This window comes from Geotrypetes seraphini, chromosome 4, assembly GCF_902459505.1.
Source record: "Geotrypetes seraphini chromosome 4, aGeoSer1.1, whole genome shotgun sequence".
Lineage (NCBI taxonomy): Eukaryota > Metazoa > Chordata > Amphibia > Gymnophiona > Dermophiidae > Geotrypetes > Geotrypetes seraphini.
The window spans coordinates 275748665-275770054 of NC_047087.1; the positions used below are offsets into that span (position 1 = coordinate 275748665).

Sequence of the window (21390 nt, forward strand, 5' to 3'; positions counted from 1 at the left end):
ATTTTTTAAATTTACATCCTTTAACTGGTGGGGAAACAAAATTCGAGTGTGAGCTTCTCTTATGTCTGTTGTTTGAGAAAGAGAAGAGGTCAGTTATATATTTAGGGGCTAAACCGAATAGTGCCTTAAAGCAAAAGCATCCGAACTTAAACTTCACGCGTGCCTCCATCAGTAGCCAATGTAGAAGTCGGTAGGAAGGTGTTATATGATCAAACTTCTTCAACCCCAAAATTAGCTTGACTGCCGCATTTTGCACCAATTGTAATCGCCGCGTATTCTTCTTGGAAATTGCCAGGTAGGCGATATTGCAATAATCTAGTTCACTCAGTATAAGGGATTGTACTAGGATTCTAAATGATGAAACATGGAAATATGCTCCAATGCAGTGGTTCCCAACCCTGTCCTGGAGGAACACCAGGCCAATTGGGTTTTCAGGCTAGCCCTAATGAATATGCATGAAGCAAATTTGCATGCCTATCACTTCCATCATATGCAAATCTCTCTCATGCATATTCATTAGGGCTAGCCTGAAAACCCGATTGGCCTGGTGTTCCTCCAGGACAGGGTTGGGAACCACTGCTCTAATGGACCAAAGCTTCCAGAGTAAAAAAAACCTTTCTAACTAAGGAGTCCACCTGGTCTTTCATGGTTAGACTCTGGTCCAATGTTACACCCAATATCTTCATAGTGGGTTGGATGGGATAACTACATTTACTGATGTACAGTGATGTTTTAGTGTCAAGTGGGTATGGCGAAGCTACAAAAAATTTTGTTTTTTCTGAATTAAGCTTCAGTTTGAATTCAGTCATCCATTGATCCATCGAGTTTAGTACTTCTGTTGCCTTAGGAGTGACTTCCGAGAGAGAGGTAGTGAATGGGATAATGATTGTAAAGTCGTCTGCGTAACTAAATAATTTTATCCCCAGCTGGGTTAGTTGTGCACCTAATGACGACATGTAGACATTGAAAAGCAGTGGGGATAATGGTGACCCTTGCGGTAAACCAGATGGATTGCTCCAGGTATCAAAGAGATCGTAATTAAAACATACTTGATATGTCTAACACTTCTTTTCTGATACCAATTGCATCTAAGCACTGTAACAGTTTCCCATGGTCCACTAAGTCAAAGGCAGAGCTCATATCAAATTGCATGACCAGGAACCGTAAATTATCCAAGATAGCTGCAATTACTGTCTCAGTGCTGAATAAAGGTCTGAAGCCAGATTGAGTTTCATGTAGAAGGGAGAACTGATCAAGGTATTCCATCAATTGGGCATGTACTAATCCTTCCATGATTTTTACAATAAAAGGGATGGATGCTATTGGTCTGTAGTTGGTTACTAATGCTGATGATTCTTTACGATTCTTTGGAATTGGGGTTATTATGATATGACCGTTATTAGTGAGGAATTTTCCATTTTTTAAGTTATCGGTATATAATCTAGAAATGGAAACACTGACTCAAGAGTTACCCCATGATACGGCTAGTAGTTTCAATCAGCAGTCCGCTCATCTGGTTCAGGGTTGAGTGGTGCAATCTCCAATGAGGCTGATTTGCTGTGAGAGTAGAGGGAAAAGGATGCCATCTTCTCCACTTGAAGCTAATGACATTCTAAGCCCAGAAGTCAGGGAGCCGCCGATAGACCAAGCATTGAGGGTTGAAGAGCAAGTAGCTGCAATGCTTCTGGATGAAGCAGCAGATGCCACCTGAGAAGGGTCTTCTTGTTTTAAGTCTGCAACTGGGGCCCGGTTTTGTAGTCTTGCTGTGTGTAAACTCTTAGGTATCCACTCTCTGGAACCAGGAGTATTACAAGTTTTTGGGTGAGCTGAAAAAAAATTTCCTTTTCAATAAAACTGGCTTTAATAATTTTGGATATACTTTGGGATGTATTGGTCAAGAAAGATCAATTTATATCACAGAAGTTTGCATCTTTATCTTCTAAAATTCAGATTTATTTAGAGACATCAAAGTTGATTGATCAGAGTGTGGCTTCTCTGGAGAGCCATTTAGATCAAATGAGATTAAAAATAAATCAGATTTCTGAATGTTTGACTACTGTAAAGAATTGACTTGAGAATTTAGAAAACTCATAAGACCTTGCTTTTTTTTTTTAAATCTTTGCAAAGTGTCTGTTTATAGGGCTATTACTTTTCTTGAAGTATTACATTTTTTTTGATTCTAGAACTTGGAGCCGCTGCCGAATGGACATGTAGCTGTTAAGCTCCCATCCCCGGGTATACTTTTGAAGATTTTCAACTTTAAAATTTATTTCCTCAGAAGCAGAAATTTGGAAAGTTTACCTAACAATGGCTTCTAATAAGCAAACCAAATCTGAAACGGCTTCTAGTACAGGTGGAAAGGCAAAGAGGCAAAAAGCAGATCCGGCCACACCTTCAAAGACTCCCCTGCCAGCGGATGCTTTAGATATGATAGAAATAATTGAAGAGCTGAGAAACATTAAACTAGTGATGAAAGAAAATACAGATCAATTAGCAGCAATAAAGAGAGAAGTGGCAAACTTAGCACAGAAAGTGGAAATGGTACACACAAGAATGGAATAGATGGAAACCAGATTGGAGAAAGTGGAGATGCAGCAGTTGGAATATAAAAAAGATCACAAGATTATTCAGGACATGGAAAAATGGCTGGATGATTTTGAGAACCATTCAAAATGAAATAATTTGAGGATACTGGGATTACCAGAAGGGGTGGAAGGTAAAAATGCAATAGCCTTCTTGGAAGAAATCATTCCAAAATTACTCCCCCTTAATATGAAAGTGCCACTGGAGATAGAAAGGGCACATAGGATTCCAGTAAGGAGACTTAATGGTCAGTCAAGACCTAGACCATTAATATTTTGCCTACTGCGTTTCCAGCATGTCATGGAAATCATAAGAGTGGCAAAGGAGACTAAAAATTTGACATACAAGGATTGAAAGATCATATTTGTGCCAGACTTTGCGAGAACAACAGTGAACCTGCGCAAACAATTCTTACAATTAAGACAACAATTAAAGGAGATTGGGGCAAGATATGGGCTTTATTATCCTGCACTAATGAGGGTTACGTTTAAAGATAAATCCTATCAGTTTGAAGACCCTGAAGGAGTTTCTGTCTCAGCAAGAAACACTGATGAACTAAGCTGATGTTCCTGCTAGCTGAAGAGGACATACTATAGAAAAGAATATAGAACTTGGAGTGAATCAAGTTTTTATTTAATGTCTCTCTTTTGATTTTTGGAATACTTAAGATTCCTTACCAACCATGTCTCCAGTTCAACAGCTTACTATCTACCCACCTTTACTAAGCATACTTTTGATCACGTTGTATTTCCTGGTACCAATATATCCTTTGATGTGCTAAATGTGGCACAGAATATATATGGGAAGGATCAAAATGCTACTTCTGCTACCCTGGTTGTAAATTTTGAGCTGGATGAAGACAGGGTATTGAGGTCATTTTTTAAAATTTTAAGACAGAATCTATCCTGATGTAGCAGAGGATATTAAGAAGAGCAAAGGATTTTTGGCACCGAGGCCCTAGCTATGTCTAGATATATTTTTACCCCTTGTAAATGTGTTATGAAATTTCAGCAATCCCATAAGCATATCCTATGAACTTGCCCACTTGATTACATTCTAGGATTCTAGAGTCTCTGGACACTGGCCTTCTCAAGTTGATTCACTAGTAACATTTAACTGTAGCTCCTGATAACAGATGCTCTGACCCCTTTCTAGCCTATTTCCTTTTGAAAACAGTTTTCCTTTGGTATATGCCTTAGATCTCTCTCCTTATTGTGGGCTGGAATGTATATAACATTATATTCTTGTTTTCTTAATTTCTTTTGTCTTTGATGATAGTATTTCCTTCTATCTGATGTGTTTCAGTTGCAACTTTTTTGGAAATGTATTTAATAAAAAATAAAATAAATAGAACCTCCAGAATATTTGGAATTAAGAAAGGAATGGAAAATAAAAAAAGAGAATATAATAATGCCCCCCCCTCCCCATGCCAGTCCATGATGTGACTGCCTCTTGAAGAATGTGTGCAATTTTGTGTGCCACATATAAAAAAAGATACAGTAAAAATTAGCAAAGGTACTGAAAGAGTGACAAAAATGATAATGGAGATGGAATGACTCCCCTATGAAGAAAGATTAAAGAGGTTAGAACTGTTTAACAAGCAGTACAGAGACTATGATGCACAAAATGAAGTTACAAAGTATTATATTTAAACAAATCCTCTCTGTATATGTTGTGGCATTCAACCTATGCATGCTAGGTCTGTCCCCAGAGCAGTGCACATGCCAGAACCAGATTCACCTCAAACAGAACACTTTAAAACCCAGACAAATTTGAGAGTATTCCACCTTTGGCCTCTAGAGGGAGCAGGAGAGCAGATCTGCCTGCTCCACACCAAACACACAACTCTAGCTCTGTTCCCAGTAGTCTCATGCAAGCTGAGACTAGCACCATCAGGAAAGCCTTTGCACCTGAGGGTTTGGGATGTGGCTGCAGGCTTTTACACCAGAAAGCAGAACAGCTAGAGAGGTGGAGGGACAGGGGAAATTTTTTAGACTCTGATAAGCTAGCTGCTTTTACCACATTCTCTAGCAACAAATTCCAGAGTTTATTTAACATGGCTTTATAAATAGACTGCAAGAAAAGAATCAGCGAAGGCGACCAAATGTGCAAGGTTGTTTTCATTCTTCAAAAAGACTCAACACAAACGTGTTTCGGCCCTATGGCCTGCATCAGGAGTCTCTATTCTTTATAAAGTTGGATTAGGAGGCATTGTTTTATAAAATTATTCAGATGGACAGAAATAATAAAGTCAGTCTTCACTGTCAGTGCAGACATGATTTAGCAACATTAGAATAGCATTCATAGAAAAAGTCAAATTTTGTTACCTTAAAATCTGCTCAGATACTAGCTTATTGTGAAACTTTGGTGGTAACTCAAGCATAGGTTTTACTGTAAAGCACTGAATATCTGAATAGAAAGGTTAAGAAATAATAGAAATAAGATCTAATTTTAGACATAAATAAGTTCAATTTAAAAAGTTTCTTAAGCAATTTATCATTTTTATTCTCCTAGACCTTTCTGTTTAACAGTAATAAAACATTACAAGAGTGAGCAGTTTGAACATCCAATAATCTTCTCTCATCTGTCAGACTAGGTTAAGGCCATCCACTGTAATACATTTCAAGGATACGCTGCCCAGTGGAATTTTTAATGTCATCGCCTGGTGGAGACGTTGTCTTCATTTTTTCTGCATTTGGAAACTGTGTTAATAACCTTGCCTCAAAGTCTTCGCGGCGTTCATATTCCTTCCCTCTATAAATGAACACTTTGTTCTGGAAACAAATGAAACACAGAAATTAATTCAGCACTGATGAGAAATCAATGCAGAAAAAAAAAAGCACTAACCCTTTTAAGCTTCATGCGAAAAGGTATACTCAAATGCTATCTTTTACAATGCATACGAAAAGGAAAATAAAATCGACTCCGCAGAATGCCAAACAGCACTCTGTTTATGTAATTCATAGTGCTTTTCAAACATCTCCTGAAGGGACCCCTTTGTCAGCTGGATTCCAGGATTATGACCATAGTTTGCATAGAATGGATACGCTATGTATGCAAAGCTCTCTCATGCATATTCATGGGGGTGATTCTGAAAACCCAGCTGGCAAGGAGAGGGCTGTGAAGCTCCGTTTCAAGCAATATGTTGCCCAAAACATATAAAATGCTGTTAACTGCTGTTCCTTGGTTTTATTCCAAGAGTTCATCTTATTTTTGAGAAGCGAATTAGGTGTAAACCCATTATTAGTTTGGGCTCCTGTTTCCTTTAAAAAAAAAGAAAATTAAATAATCGGTTTACAGGCAGCATATGAAGCAATAATTGAAAGTTTATAACATGGAACATTTAAGGCCCGATTCTATATAAGTCACGTAAAAAAACTGGCGTAACTAGTGCAGCACTAAGTACAGTTTATAAAAGGCAGATACACTGTATAGAATTGCACTTAGCACTGCCTAAACGGTGCAAGGTTTCACTAGGTGTCCTAACTTTATTATACTGTATTTATGCCATGGTTTTCTTCACTTAAATACCTGCACTTAACTCAAAACACACCCATGATCCACCCCTAATCACACCCACTTTTAGGTAGGAGCATTGACCTAGTCCTCTAGTTTTTTTGTAGAATAACGTTTTTCGAATTAGATGTTTGACTTTCAATTAAGTCCAATGACTGGCAGTTATGAAGTGTTAAGTGTCAATTATCAGCACTGATCAAGCCTATTAGCCAATTAAGGGCCGGATTCACTAACCTGTCCAATCGGGCCCGATCCGGGCAGGTCCGACGAATTCACGAAAATAAAATATGCAGACGGGGGCGATTGGAGGAACGCCCCCATCTGCCTGCATGGATCACGCATGCATGAACCGCGCACATGCGCAGACCATCTGTAGATGGTCTGCGCCTGCCCATCGGAGCTGCGATGTTTTCTTTTTTGTAACCTTATTTTTTTAGTAGTTTTGAGTCCTGTGAGCCCGTAGTTTTAACCCGCTTTAAACCCACAGGTTAAAACCGCAGGCTCGCAGGGCAGAGAAGGGCAGTGCAGGGCGGCAGGACTTAGGGGCAGAGAGCAGGAGATTCGGAGTAGTGTAGGGTGGCAGGACTTCAGGGAGATTCGGGGTAGTGCATGGCAGCAGGACTTCGGGGCAGAGAACAGGAGATTCGGAGCAGTGCAGGGCGGCAGGACTTTATGGAGATTCGGGGCAGTGCAACGCGGCAGGACTTCAGGGAGATTCGGGGCAGTGCAGGGCGGCAGGACTTCGGGGAGATTCGGGGCAGTGCAGGACGGCAGGACTTCGGGGAGATTCAGGGCAGTGCAGGGCTTTGGGGCAGAGAGCAGGAGATTTGTGCTTGAGTTGGGGCAGAGAGCAGGAAATGCAGTCGGAAACCACTGAACAACTGGTCCCCAGCAGTCACTTTCGGAGTTGATCGGCGAACCCAGTCGGATCGGATTGATTGTGTTGTGAATCGCTGCCTTCCCTACTTTTGAATGTCCCTTCCCTCATTTGCATGGGCGAATTGGAGGATGGCCGGAGGGGAATTTGGTTGCTAAGGGGACGCAAACTGATCGGTACATGATCAGTTTGCTTTGTGAATCTAGCCCTAAATAGGTGCCTACCTCAGCTAGGCATTGTATCGTATTTATTATATTTGATATACTGCTTGTACATGAATATTAAGTGATTTACATAATTAAATACATTAGGCACTTTGGACTTGTCCTGAACGGGCTCACAATCTAAACTAAAGCGCCTAAGAGAAAAAGAACATCATTCACATGTTCAAAGATAAAAACAGAAATGAGAAGGAAGAAGGAGCTCTAGAGAGATGTAGAGAACCAGAGAAAATGAAGCAGAGTGATTACATTGAGAGAAAACAATAGAATAGTAAATCTTACAAGATAGATATAGATTACTATAATAGGCAGGAGAAAAGAAATGGAAAAAGTAAAATAAAATAAGACAAACCCAGCAAAATAAGACTGAAATAAGGCAGGAATAGTCGGAGGGAGAAATTGCAGTTAGTGGGAGACGCTCATTTGCAGATTATGGACGGTATCACATAGAGTTCCATAGTGTTGATGAAATAGAATTGATTTTAATAGTTTTCGGAAGGAGATGTAGGATGTTTCCTCGAGAAAGCTGTGAAACAAGGAGTTCCAGAGGTTAGGACCTGCATATGAGAAAGCTCTCTTTCTAGTTGTTTGTAGTTTTATTGCTCTTGGTCCAGGGACTTCAAATCAATCATGGTGTATGCCAATGTAAGCGTCTAACTTTAGGAGGATTATATACAATTTGCCAGTTAGAAATTAGTTGAAATTTGCCAATTGATTAATCTCAAAAATTGATGGTGTAGGCATTTAAATGGATTTAACTAGGTAGGAAATCTCTTATCTGGATCAGTTCCACTGGTCAGCTCTGCAGCTGATATTCAATAGCAGAGAATGACACAGGGACAAATTTTCCCCCATCCTCATGGGATCTCAATATCCTCATTCCTTCCATGCAAGTTCTGTCCTGGTCCCATTCCTGCAAGCTCTGCCTTAAACGCACAAGCCTCAAACACTTATGATTTTAAAGAGTTCGAGGCTTGTGTAGATGAGGTCAGAGCTTGGAGGAATGGGACAGGGACAGAGTTCGTGGGGATGGAAAATTGAGATCCCACGGGGATCTAAGAACTTTTTCAACAGAACAGGAGAAAATAAATATGTTAAAAAAATATTTCTGGAATAAAAATTTTCAGTTCTGTGGTCAGCCCTGGATTTGGCTAGGTCCACACAACTACGTCGCAAAGAATTTTTGAAATTGAATGAGAGAGTTATATCCTTGGGAGGCAATTTTTCTCTTCAATTTCCTTGCAAATGTGTAACTTTACAATCTAATAGATATATTTACTTTGATCCTTGTCAGCTTGAGAAATTACTGATTGAAAAAGAAGTTTCTGATATGGGGCAGGAGATTTAACGGACGGATTAGGTACTGAATGAAGAATTGGATAGAAAGAAAGATGGGGCCCTTTGTTTTATTTCTTTATGAATTTGTTATTAACTTTTAAATGATCAGAATACATCATCATAAAGTTAGTAGTTCTTCAGTTCAGCTTGAGGGGAATGCTTTCCTATATAAGTGTTTTTAGAGAGATTTTGAAAAGTTTTGAGGTTACAGGCGCATAATGCAGCAAGTTATGTGAATTTTGATGATTCAAAGGGCTGTGATTATATCATCATTAAAGGTTACAATGTGTTCTCAATAGACTAAAAATCAATTCAAATAATGCACTTATTTCAAATTCAATCCATTTTTGTGAATATAATTTAAACTAACAGGATTCAACTTCTCCATTTACTTTTAAGGCATCATTTAGTTCAATTAACTTCCTGTACCATTCTGGCATTATATACAGTACATTTAAGTCTGTGTCAACTATTTTATATAGATCATAGCAATCACCTGCTAGGTGTGAGCATTTTAGGATATCTTGGCTGCCTCCGATGCAAGGTTATGGAGCCTCCACTAGTGGAATATTGGCCATCACAGAAACATCTACTGAGTGACTTGAAATTTGTAATACTGGAAGCTCCATGTTTGAAAAAGGGAGGTAATATTTCATAATTTTTATGGAGGAAGGATCAGAGGTGGATTTTTAACCAGCAAACTGTATCTCCAATGGGCTTGAATCAGGAGGTGGAGTGGTGGGTACTTCTGTGAAACTATTGGCCATTCGTTATGACAGGTGCCTTTTCTTTAATTCTTTCAAGTTGATTCCACATTGAATCCTATGACATCAATTGAAGGACAGCCATTTTCTTATGTTAATTGGACAATTTGAATACATGTCACACGGGCGGGGAGGGACATGGTGGTGGTGGTGGTGGGGAACTTTTGAAAATGAAAAGGAATGGATTAAAGGTTTTCAATAATACAAGATGCAAGGGATTTAGTGGGCAAACATGATAAAAAAAAAAACATCCTTAACTCCTTACCCTCAGCTTTTTAACAGCCATCCTGAAGTTTTTTGGATGTGGAACAGCTGTGCAGTGCAGGAGATCCTACAACCTATATTTACTACTATTCTATTTATTATTTCTATAGCGCTACCAAGGTAATGCTCTAATTGGTTGTCCCACAGTTCTTTCTCCAATCTTTACAGACCAATAGTCCATCAAGCCCAGTAGCCCGTTCTCACGGTGGCCAAATTCACTAGTACCTGGAAATTAGTTTCAACAGCTGTTGTTATTCTACATACTGCAAGAGGTTCCCGCCCTTTACCTTTGTTTCTAAGTTTTCAGTGAATATTGCTTTTTTTTTTTGGATGTTCATATCTACTTTATTGGAAATAGCAAATAGAAAGATATTTTAAGAGTTAGCATTGGGCCCCTTCTTTTTGCCAAAGGTTGGAACCACATTGACAAAACGACGGTTGTACTGCATGCGCCGCTTGGCACGCCCCGTCTTCTTTTTCTTCTTCTCCTGCTTGGCAACTTTGGGAGTTTGAGCTCTGACTTTCCCAGAATGGGCTAAAAACCCATGAACTTTACCTCCCAGCATACGACCCGCAACTTCCAGGGTGGCTAGTGCACTGATGCCACATTGCTCAAGAGTTGCCTTATCTTCTAAGGGTGTTCCGCCCAGTAACAGCACCTGGTCTTCAGCAGCAAGGCCCTCAAGAGACTCAACGCAAGCCTTTAACTGGGCTACAGTTTCCTATCCAGACACCTCAAGGGTGTGCAGGCTCTGCATGGTTTTCACGCCGACACGCCACGTAAATATTTCTTAATGTACTGTTTTCCCGACTCCTCCTGGAGGCACATCTATTTAGTTCAGTGTTCAGTGCTGCCACAGTGGATATGCATAAGATAGAGTTGTATCACAAATCACCAAAACAAAAAAATAGCCACAGTAAATGGAACCCTGAAAGAATCAAACAACTCCAGTTAAGTATATGTCCCAGTGAAATAACTTGGAAGATTATTATAAGAGCTTATTTAAAGAGAGAAAAGGCCTCAGAAGCCAGGGGACAGACATCTGCACCAGAGCTATGAGAGAGAGCAAGGCATTTATCAACTGCTTTCCCCCATGCTTCTATCATTAGCCAAAAACCCAATTTGAAAGCAATAAATCTTAGGGTTCGAATGCACTGGCAAATACAATGGCAATGTCTTAGCACAATACAAAGTTATTTCACTGGTACATTATGTCTGGGAAATACCTGGTATATTACCCAGCATATACTTAACTGGAGTTGTTTGATACTTTAAGATAGATTTGTATACATCTGGTATCCAATGTATGTAAAAAATTATCCATGCATATTCATTAGGGATATACTTAAAAGCAGACTGATTAGGCATGCTTCCACGACAGCACTGGTGAAACACCAATTTAGTGCACTCTTAGGACACTTAGGGCTCCTTTTACAAAGGTGTGTTAGGGCCTTAACGCGCAGAATAGCGCACGTCAAATTGCCGCGTGCACTAGATCTTAACGCCAGCTTTGAGCTGGCGTTAGTTCTAGAAGTGTAGCGTGGGTTTAGCGTGCGCTAAAATCCTGCGTGCACTAAAAACGCTCGTGCACCTTAGGAAAAGGAGCCCTAAGGCAATGCTTTACAAAGAAGAATTAGCTGTTTTATGCTGCTTTTTGAGTGCACCAAAAATACAGCCCCTGGCAAGCTGTTTAAAGCAACAATTAGTATAGATTAATGCAGAAAATGCCTTTTCAGCTCAGTGACTGGGTTTTTAGGGGTGCTTGTGATTTTACTTGGGCATCATGGCTTTTTGACAACTATTTGTTGAGCTTTTCTGAGGCTCCTCATTTAATCTAATATTTTTGTATATGAGATTGGTGGAGTGTTTCGGGGACTATATATGGTCAGTTCCCCTGTGTTACTAGAGTAATATGAAGGGATTCAATAGCGTTATAAGTTGATGCTGCCTTCTTAAGGTCGCTGCTCTCTTTATTTCCTCTGAATGTTTGCATATTGTATTTCGCTGAATGTCCAGCACTCTTGATTGTAAACCGCCTAGAAGTCGCAAGATTGTGGCGGTATAGAAGAATAATGTTATTATTATTATTATTTAAAAATAAAAAATAAAAAAATTATGCAGCAGAGTTTTACATGCAACCTGGTTACAGGTTACCGAGTCAAGGTTAAGTATACCTAAAGCCATCATAAAATTATTTAAATTCTTCTGCCCAGCTCACCATCCTTACTTAACCAGCCCATTCATTGAAAAAATGGAAATATATATTCACGATGACAGCATGCTATTCAACTGAGTGACTGGCATGATTACTGACCCTGATTTTCAATAATAAATCAGGGCAAACTGATCATTAGGAAAGAGTGTCAAATTGGTTATTAAGTGCATTGGCTAGTGACTCCAATTTCTATTTTTTTCAAGATGAAAGAATATTTTGAAGAAAATCCTCTTGGTAAATATCTGCTAAAAAGTCAGACAGAGAAAGGAAAACAAAGCACAGAACCACTCTATTAAATAGCAAAGCTCATATCACTATTTACAAATTAAATGGACAGCCCATCAATACATTCATCAAAATCCTTTCTAGATGCTAGATGATGTTTCCAGACACTATGTTAATGATCCAGTTACATGAAAGCTGAATTAAACATTACCCTGAGAAATGTAGGAAATCCTTGGCCATAATACCCAACCGCAAAATAGTCTGGTTTGGGTCTTATCACTTTCACAATGTTTTCATAAAACTGGGCTTGTTTTTTCTGTAAAGAAAAATAAAGATCACTGTTTCAGCTAAGAAATACACTTTTTTCAGGCATGTTACTCTTTCATTTCATACCAATATACATATTAAACGTTTACCTCTTATCAAACCTTTCACTTTCATATGACCATTTGTGATACAGGTTCTCTCCCTTTATGAAACATTGTTAAGTATATTGAATGGCAACAATAATTTGTGAAAATTTCTGTATAAGAGAATCGTACTTTTAGGCGCCCTGTTCACAAAGTTTCTATAAGTTTGAGGATTTCAAATATTAAAAAAGCAATTCAATAAAGATTGCTCAAACATTAGTCAAAATGTGATGGAAGATGGCTGCTGGTTGGTGAACTGCATCGGAAACTGCTCCAACCACAAAGCTTTTTTCTCTTTACAAAATTAGGGTTGCTCACGCATTAATACTTAAACACAAATGAGGAGCCAGAAATTTCTGTGTGGTAAAATTAGAGGCTAAGGTAATGGACCCCACAGATGCCTTTGTGGTGCCAGTTTGTTGGACAGCTACCGTAGTGAGTTTGGTACTGTGAGCCTGAATTTGTGCAGAGACTGAGAACTACTGAGCTGTGATGTCATCACTTAAGGACCCTGTGCAACCCCTGGCTGGTCAGTATTTATCATAACAGAGCAGAAAAAGAAAGACAGTTAAAGAGGAAAAAAACCCACCACCACCCCAATAGGAACTAAATGAATTGCTCAACAGAAAACTACTAATGAAGGAAAGAATCCTCCAGACTAAAGATCCCACAGGAATAATGAACTAGCCAAAATCAAACACTGCTGAGTGACCCGGCATATAACATAACATAACATTAAATTTCTAGACCGCATAACCATAAGTTCAATGCGGTTTACAAAAGGTTATAAATGAAAAAATTATGGAAGGAAAATACAATGAGGTCTATTCGATCAGATATTTTGAAAAGAGAAAAGTTTTCAACTGATTTCTAAAATGTTCATAAGAACCCGATGTAAGCAACAACAATCAAAATTCTTTGTCATGGAAGGTTGCTTGGTATGAGAGCGTATGATCAAGAAATTTCTTACTTTTACAACCCTGAACGGATGGGAAAATGAAAAGAACATATGATCTCCTACTATATGCTATTCAGTGGAACTTAACCACTGCTGATGAATATCAGCATTAACCGGCCATCTCCTAATCAGTTAGGTTAGGGACAGGCCGGGGGTAGAGCCTAGGCAGAGCATCTACTTAGCCAGTTAGCGCTGATTATCAGTCTGCTTACTGGCTAAGTAACGGAATAACGTTAGGACAGTAAGAAGGCTTTGCCCTATGGTTAACAGAGGACCAATCTGAATATCGGCCAATGCCTAGTTAACATCCGGGTGACCGCTGACACCAGGAGCCGTGTGTGCTCCAAAATTGAATATCTGAAGTCAGTTCAGCCCGTAACTGTGAGTGGCTCCGAATAATTAGAGAATGACATGGGGACAAATTTGTCCCCTTCCCCATGGGATCTCAATATCCCTGTCCCTTTCTCACAAGTTCTGTCCCTGTCCCATTCCTGCAAGCTTTACCTTAACTGCACAAGCCTCAACACTTATGTTTTTAAAGTGTTCAAGGCTTGTGCAGACGAGGACAGAGCTTGCAGGAATGGGGGCAGGGACAGAGCTCTTGGGGATGAGCTGGGGATAGAGAGATCCCTCGGGGATGGGTACAATTTGTCCCCATGCCACTCTCTAGCTCAGATGGCACTTACCACCATGGGATGAATACTGAGCAGAAAATCTTTATGCTTCAGTTGATAAAAAGAAACATATCAATGTTAAAAATCATGTGTTGGTTCTAGACTGGTCTGGAAGAACTCGAGTAAAGAAAATTAGCATATAAGAAGTAAATTTACCCACCAATCTAGATGCTTGGGAACCAAAGCAGTACTTACTGAGGGTAGAACACTGAAACCTCTGTTGCTAATATTTTGGCTCTATTGGCCATATCATTTCAAGCTTGAACTCCCAATTTATAGTGACGGACACAGAGTTCCAGGTTGCTACTTTACAAATGTCATAAGGAAATGTAAATAAAGTCCTACTAGACCACTGGAGGTTTCATGGGAACCTATGACCTGCTGGAGACTAAGAAATAAAAAACCCGTACAATCCCCAGCTGGTCAGTAAAAACATCACAACTCAGTAATTCTCAGTCTCTACACTGAAAATATTCACTTCCTATCTAGTGTTAGAGCAAGGTTTACATAATGATTATGGGAACCCTATCTGGAAGGTCCTGATTTGCTCAGACTCCTTGGGAGGGGCCTGAGACGCCTGAACCAATCAGGGCATTAGGTCCATCATGTCGTCGCCCAAGGAAGATTCGTATGTAGCCAATCAGGGCGTTAGGTCCGTCATGTCGTTGTCCTGGGAAGATTTGTATGTGTACTACATTTATGGAGGATTAACGGGGCGCAATTGTCCTGCGCGCATTTGTCGGTGTACCTATCAAGCTCAGTATCCTGTTTCTAGCAGTGGCCAACCCAGGTTCCAAGTTCCTTGCACAAACTCAAAGAGTAGCAACATTCCAGAGCTGAGAGTGTGATGTCATAATGCCTCATTCCACCAATGCCTAAAAGCCAACCTCATCAGTGATGTCACAATGGCTTCATTATCCTATACTTGACTCACATAAGAATCAGAGTATGAATAGGCACAGCCACTGACCCTCATGCCTTGCATTGAGGAATGCTGGTGTAGAAGAACTGAGGTTGAGATAGACACTGAAAAATGACACCAGATGGTCTCTAGATGAGATTGCCTACCGTGGAGATATATAACTGGGTTGTGAGGTTAGTAAGGTTGGGAGCATATTTGAGAGAAGATAGTGAGGCAAGTTTAGTGCAGTTAGAGAAGGCACAGGTGGAAAGCTTTACTTTGCTGTAGGCGGTTTTGCCTGGGAGTTGACAGTGGTGCCCTGTTTTGGGGCATACTTTGAGAGTATGGCAGCAAGCATGTTGGCATTTGAAAATTAAGATAGCTCCCCCTGACCAAGAATCCCAAAATTATTTGTACATGCTTCCATTTGTCAAAGCTCCAGAGAGAAGGGAAGTTGATGGAGTTTGATTCACTGAAAGAGGAGTTTGGCATAGTTGAAGATGATGGCATCCTGGAGAAATTCAGGGTCTAGGTTGGAAATATAGGGAGCATCGATGAGCATCTAGAAAGGAATAAACTGATAAAAACAAGCCAACATGGATTCTGCAAGGGAAGATCGTGCCTAACGAACTTATTGCACTTCTTCGAAGGAATTAACAAACAAATGGACAAAGGGGACTCCATAGACATCGTATACTTAGATTTCCAAAAAGCCTTTGACAAGGTACCCCATGAATGCCTACTACGGAAACTGAAGAACCAAGGAGACATACATAGATGGATCAAAAATTGGTTGGCGGGTAGGAAGCAAAGGGTAGAAGTTAAGGGCCACTACTCGGACTGGAGGAGAGTCATGAGTGGTGTTCCGCTGCTGTTCAATGTATTTATAAAAGATCTGGAAACAGGGACGAAGTGCAAAGTAATAAAATTTGCAGATTACACCAAACTATTTAGTGGAGTTGGGACAGAAAAGGACTATGAAGACTTACAAAGGGACCTGAACAAACTAGAAGAGTGAGCGACGAGATGGCAGATGAAGTTTAATGTAGAGAAATGTAAAGTCTTGCTTGTAGGAAACAGAAACCCAAAGTACAGCTATGCGATGGAAGGGCTGGTAATGGGTGAAAGTACCCTAGAAAAGGACTTGGGGGTACTAGCAGACAAGACAATGAAGCCGTCGGCACAGTGCACAGCGGCCTCAAAGAAGGCGAATAGAATGCTAGGTATTATCAAGAAAGGTATTACAGCCAGGACGAAAAAGGTTATCCTGCCGTTGTATCGGGCGATGGTGCACCTGCATCTGGAGTACTGCGTCCAATATTGGTCGCTGTACCTTAAGAAGGATATGGTGTTACTTGAGAGGGTTCATAAAAGAGCGATGCGATTGATAAAAGGTATGGAAAACCTTTCATATACTGAAAGATTAGAGAAACTGGGGCTCTTTTCCCTGGAAAAGCGGAGACTTAGAGGGGACATGATAGAGACTTATAAGATCATGAAGGGCATAGAGAAAGTGGAGAGGGACAGATTTTTCAAACTTTCGAAAACTACAAGAACGAGAGGGCATTCAGAAAAATTAAGAGGGGACAGATTCAGAACCAATGCTAGGAGGTTCTTCTTCACCCAAAGGGTGGTGAATACCTGGAATGCGCTTCCAGAGGGTGTGATAGGACAGAGTACGGTATTGGGGTTCAAGAAGGGATTGGATGATTTCTTGAAGGAAAAGGGGATAGAAGGGTATAGATAGATGATTACTATACAGGTCCTGGACCTGATGGGCCACCGCATGAGCGGACTGCCGGGCACGATGGACCTCTGGTCTGACCCAGCAGAGGCACTGCTTATGTTCTTATGTTCTGGTTGAATGCAAAAGATGATGGATAAATGGAATGAACAGTTGTAACTTACCTCACATGACAGTCTGGCGGGCTTGCTCATTTTGTTTCCATGTATAGTAGGTGTGTGGAAATATTCCATTTTCTATACTGTACCTATAGATATCCCCTCTTATATGTAAAAATGGTGATTGGGATTTATCCTTTATGTTAGCAAGGATTTGGGGCATGAGGGAATCACCACTGTTTGTAGTGGCCCTGCTCAAGAGTCCAGCAATTCTGAGTGCAGGTGTGAAGGGAAATTGCTAACTCTGGGAAAGGAGGTGGACTCACTGTAAGTGGTTGCTTCCTTGGATCCTGGAAGGTGAACTACTTGTGAACGAATAACTAAAAAAAAAAGGAGGAAAGGGGAATAGGAACCAATTTCACAGGTAGTCTGAAGGGAAAGTGATAATACAATCAATCTAGTAGAATCCCACAACGAAATAAATTAGATCTGTTAAATGCAGATCAATATTATAGTGTGCTCATAGATGCAAATGAACGAGCATGAGTACAAAAAGGACTTTATAATCTTAACGTTCAATTCTAATCATAGCACACTCTTCGAGTGAAAGGTTTTTTTCCTGCATTAATAAAACAATTCATCAGCTTATAAATGATTGCGAACAATCAACCAAACTTATCTGATTTGTGTGCAGCAAGAGGCCAGTGCAGTAAGTGTGCTATAATTAGAACTGAATGTTAAGACCATAAAGTCTTTTTTTGTACTCGTGGTCATTCCTTTGTATCTATGAGCACACTATAATATTGATCTGCATTTAAGTTGATCAGGAACAGATGTGATTTATTTAGGTCTGCAGGATTCTACCAGATTGAAAGAAGAAAAGCTGGCAAATCATTAAGATATCACTGTAAGGGATAACCCTAGCAACATTTTGGAAAGAGATTCCTACGTTGGCCCACTGGGCCAGGCAACTGTTTGAGATTGCCGTAATAGAAAAGTTGTCCTCCATGATGAATTTGTATTACATTGATTAATTATTACATTGATTGCCTCCCCCCACAAAATAAAAATCAAGCTGTAAATTTCCATTAATTTATACATTTTTGCTCCAGCAAAATATATAAGAACATAAGAACATAAGACTTGCCTCTGTCGGGTCAGACCGGAGGTCCATCGTGCCCGGCAGTCCGCTCACGCGGCGGCCCCTCAGGTCCAGGACCTGATAGTGCTCCTACCCTAAAACTCACATATGCTTTTCGCTTTTGTCCTGTAGTGTAACCTTCTATCTATACCCTGTAATCCCCTTCTCTTTCAGGAAGTCATCCAGTCCCTTTTTGAAACCCAGTATTGTACTCTGTCCTATTACCTCCTTTGGAAGCGTGTTCCAGGTGTCCACCACCCTCTGAGTGAAGAAAAACTTCCTTGCATTCGTTTTGAATCTGTCCCCTCTCAGTTTTTCTGAGTGACCTCTTGTTTTTGTTGTCCCCGCTAGTCTGAAGAATCTGTCCCTATCCACCCTCTCTATGCCTTTCATGATTTTATATGTCTGTATCATGTCTCCTCTCAGTCTCCGCTTTTCCAGGGTAAAGAGCCCCAGTTTGTCCAACCTTTCGGCATATGAAAGGTTCTCCATTCCCTTTATCATCCTAGTTGCTCTCCTCTGGACCCTCTCAAGTATCGCCATGTCTTTCCTAAGGTACGGCGACCAGTATTGGACACAGTATTCCAGATGCGGTCGCACCATTGCTCGATACAATGGCAGGATGACCTCCTTCGTTCTGGTAGTGATACCTTTTTTGATAATGCCCAGCATTCTGTTCGCTTTCTTTGAGGCCGCTGCACATTGCGCCGCTGGCTTCATTGTTGTATCCACCAATACCCCCAGGTCTTTTTCTAGGGTGCCTTTCCCCATCTCCCTTCCTCCCATCGTATAGCTGTACATGGGGTTCCCTTTCCCGATGTGCAAGACCTTACATTTCTCCACATTGAAGCTCATCTGCCATCTTTTTGCCCACTCGCACAGTTTGTTCAGGTCGCTCTGTAGTTCTTTGCATTCCTCAACAGTTTTGACCCTGTTGGAGAGTTTTGTATCGTCCGCGAACTTGATAACTTCACATTTCGTGCCCGTTTCCAGATCGTTAATGAATATATTGAACAGCAGCGGTCCCAACACTGACCCCTGGGGGACACCACTCGTGACCTCTTTCCAGTCAGAGTAGTGTCCTTTTACTACTACCCTCTGTTTCCTATCCATCAGCCAATTTTGGATCCATCTGTGGACGTCCCCTTCCACCCCGTGGTTCCACAGTTTCTTCAGCAGGCGCTCGTGGGGTACCTTGTCAAAGGCTTTTTGGAAATCCAGATAAACTATGTCAATGGGGCTACCTTGGTCCAAATGTTTGCTTATCCCCTCAAAGAAATGTAGTAGATTCGTTTGGCACGATCGTCCTTTATAGAAACCGTGCTGGCTTGATCTCATCAGTTTATTTTTTTCTATATGCTCATTGATACCCTCCCTGATCAGTGATTCGACCATCTTCCCTGGAACTGAGGTCAAGCTCACCGGTCTATAGTTCCCCGGGTCGCCTCTCGATCCTTTTTTGAAGATTGGTGTAACATTTGCTATCCTCCAATCTTCCGGGATTATCCCTGATCTTAAGGATAGGTTGCAAATATGCCTGAGTAACTCCGCTATTTCGTCTCTGAGCTCTTTCAATATCCTCGGGTGGATCCCATCTGGGCCAGGAGATTTGTCGATTTTTAATCTATTTATCTGCCTTAGAACGGCTTCGAGGCTTACCTCCATGCATGATAATATGGAGGTAAGCCTCGAAGCCGTTCTAAGGCAGATAAATAGATTAAAAATCGACAAATCTCCTGGCCCAGATGGGATCCACCCGAGGATATTGAAAGAGCTCAGAGACGAAATAGCGGAGTTACTCAGGCATATTTGCAACCTATCCTTAAGATCAGGGATAATCCCGGAAGATTGGAGGATAGCAAATGTTACACCAATCTTCAAAAAAGGATCGAGAGGCGACCCGGGGAACTATAGACCGGTGAGCTTGACCTCAGTTCCAGGGAAGATGGTCGAATCACTGATCAGGGAGGGTATCAATGAGCATATAGAAAAAAATAAACTGTTTTGTTTCTGCATGTTTCTTTCAAACATTCAGTCCAACAGCCACATTAAGGTACAAGATAATAAGTATCCCATCATAGCCTGCTTCTGAAAATAAGTGAGGCAAAAGTTTTTAATACAATTGGTGATGCAGAGTTTGTGTTTCCGGACTTGTTCGGCCTGCAAACAATGGGATGGTTGGATAGGCTGGAGTGAGCTTGGACGTCAACTTCAGCATTTGGAACCCAGGCAATACCAGACTTTACTGTCTACGGCCCAGAAATATGAAAGAAGAGATAAATTAATCTAATCATGTATTTTTTAATGAGTATAACTTATGGGCAAACTGGATGGACCGTTCAGGTCTTTATCTGCCATCATTTACTATGTTACTTAAGCACTGCTATGCCACTAGAAGAATAATCAAAAGTAAATATAGGAAATACACAGTCTGCTTTATGTAACCTAGCTTACTATACGGTATATTTAAAATAAACTTACCAGTAATTCACTGAGTTGTTCATAATCAAACATTTCATTTTCATACTGTTCTGCAAGTTCTTTACCCAAGACAATGGCCTCTTCCCACATCTGTGTAAAAGCAATGCAATTATGGATTGAGTAAGGCATGGTTGAGATTCACTAAATTTTTGATAGCATAAACAGTCATGTATAATTTGCTACCTATAATGCAATGGGGTAGTCTTTGCGGGGGAGAGGGGATGGGTTGCCGCTAAACTTATCGCGGCAGGGCGATCCCTTGCCGCGTAAGCTCAGCAGCAACCCGATTCTCTAACTGGCGTCCGCAACATGGACGTCGGTTAGAGAATCGGGGTTTTTTTAGGTGGGTTAGGCACGATTCTGTAAAGGACGGCTTCTGAGACCGCGCGTCCTATACGTAATCCGGGCCTAAGTGTCCCACACTAACAACAAAGTGCCAATCAGTATGCGTTATTTACAAAACGTTAATTAGAAAATATCTTTCATGCCCATTTTTTACCTATAATATACAAAAACTCCAAAAAGAGAAACTGCCAATGAAACTTCAAAAGACCAAACAAAAAGGTAGTAACAAAGTCAATAAGTTCTGAGAGTGGTAATCTGATGATTAAAAACTAGTGTGAACATAGAAACATAGAAGATGACGGCAGAAAAGGGCTACAGCCCATCAAGTCTGCCCACTCTGCTTACCCACCCCCTGTCTATGCACAGTGAAATCTAATAAATCATAAAATTTATAGTGAAACGGGGTGTCCTCAGTGTGAGAGGTCAGTGAAGGGAGGAACTTCTCCAGTGCTTTACACAAGGCAAAGGTACACACCATCATAGGATACCTCACGTGGGCTCAACTGAAATAGTGAAAAATAAACACTCAAATATGGTAACGACACAAGTGAAATCAATCAAGAAAACCGCTCTGAGAACCTCCCCCCCCCAGCCAACTCCCAAAATAAACTCAGACTTAGCTTGGAAGTAAATC

The 21390-nt window shown here is 40.6% G+C and overlaps 1 protein-coding gene and 1 pseudogene across 2 annotated transcripts in view; both read right to left on the bottom strand.

Annotated features, from left to right (window-relative positions):
• Positions 1–21390, bottom strand: part of DOCK1 (dedicator of cytokinesis 1) — a 926077-nt gene that overhangs the window by 98934 nt on the left and 805753 nt on the right. For both annotated transcript variants that reach the window (XM_033940914.1, XM_033940915.1), the window contains exons 39-42: positions 20412–20501; positions 12216–12320; positions 5216–5357; positions 4911–4992 (exon numbers count right to left, since the gene is read on the bottom strand). In XM_033940914.1, the coding sequence (XP_033796805.1) occupies positions 4911–4992; positions 5216–5357; positions 12216–12320; positions 20412–20501 (419 nt within the window). The remainder of the gene's footprint in view (positions 1–4910; positions 4993–5215; positions 5358–12215; positions 12321–20411; positions 20502–21390) is intronic.
• LOC117358952 lies at positions 9897–10333 on the bottom strand (annotated as a pseudogene).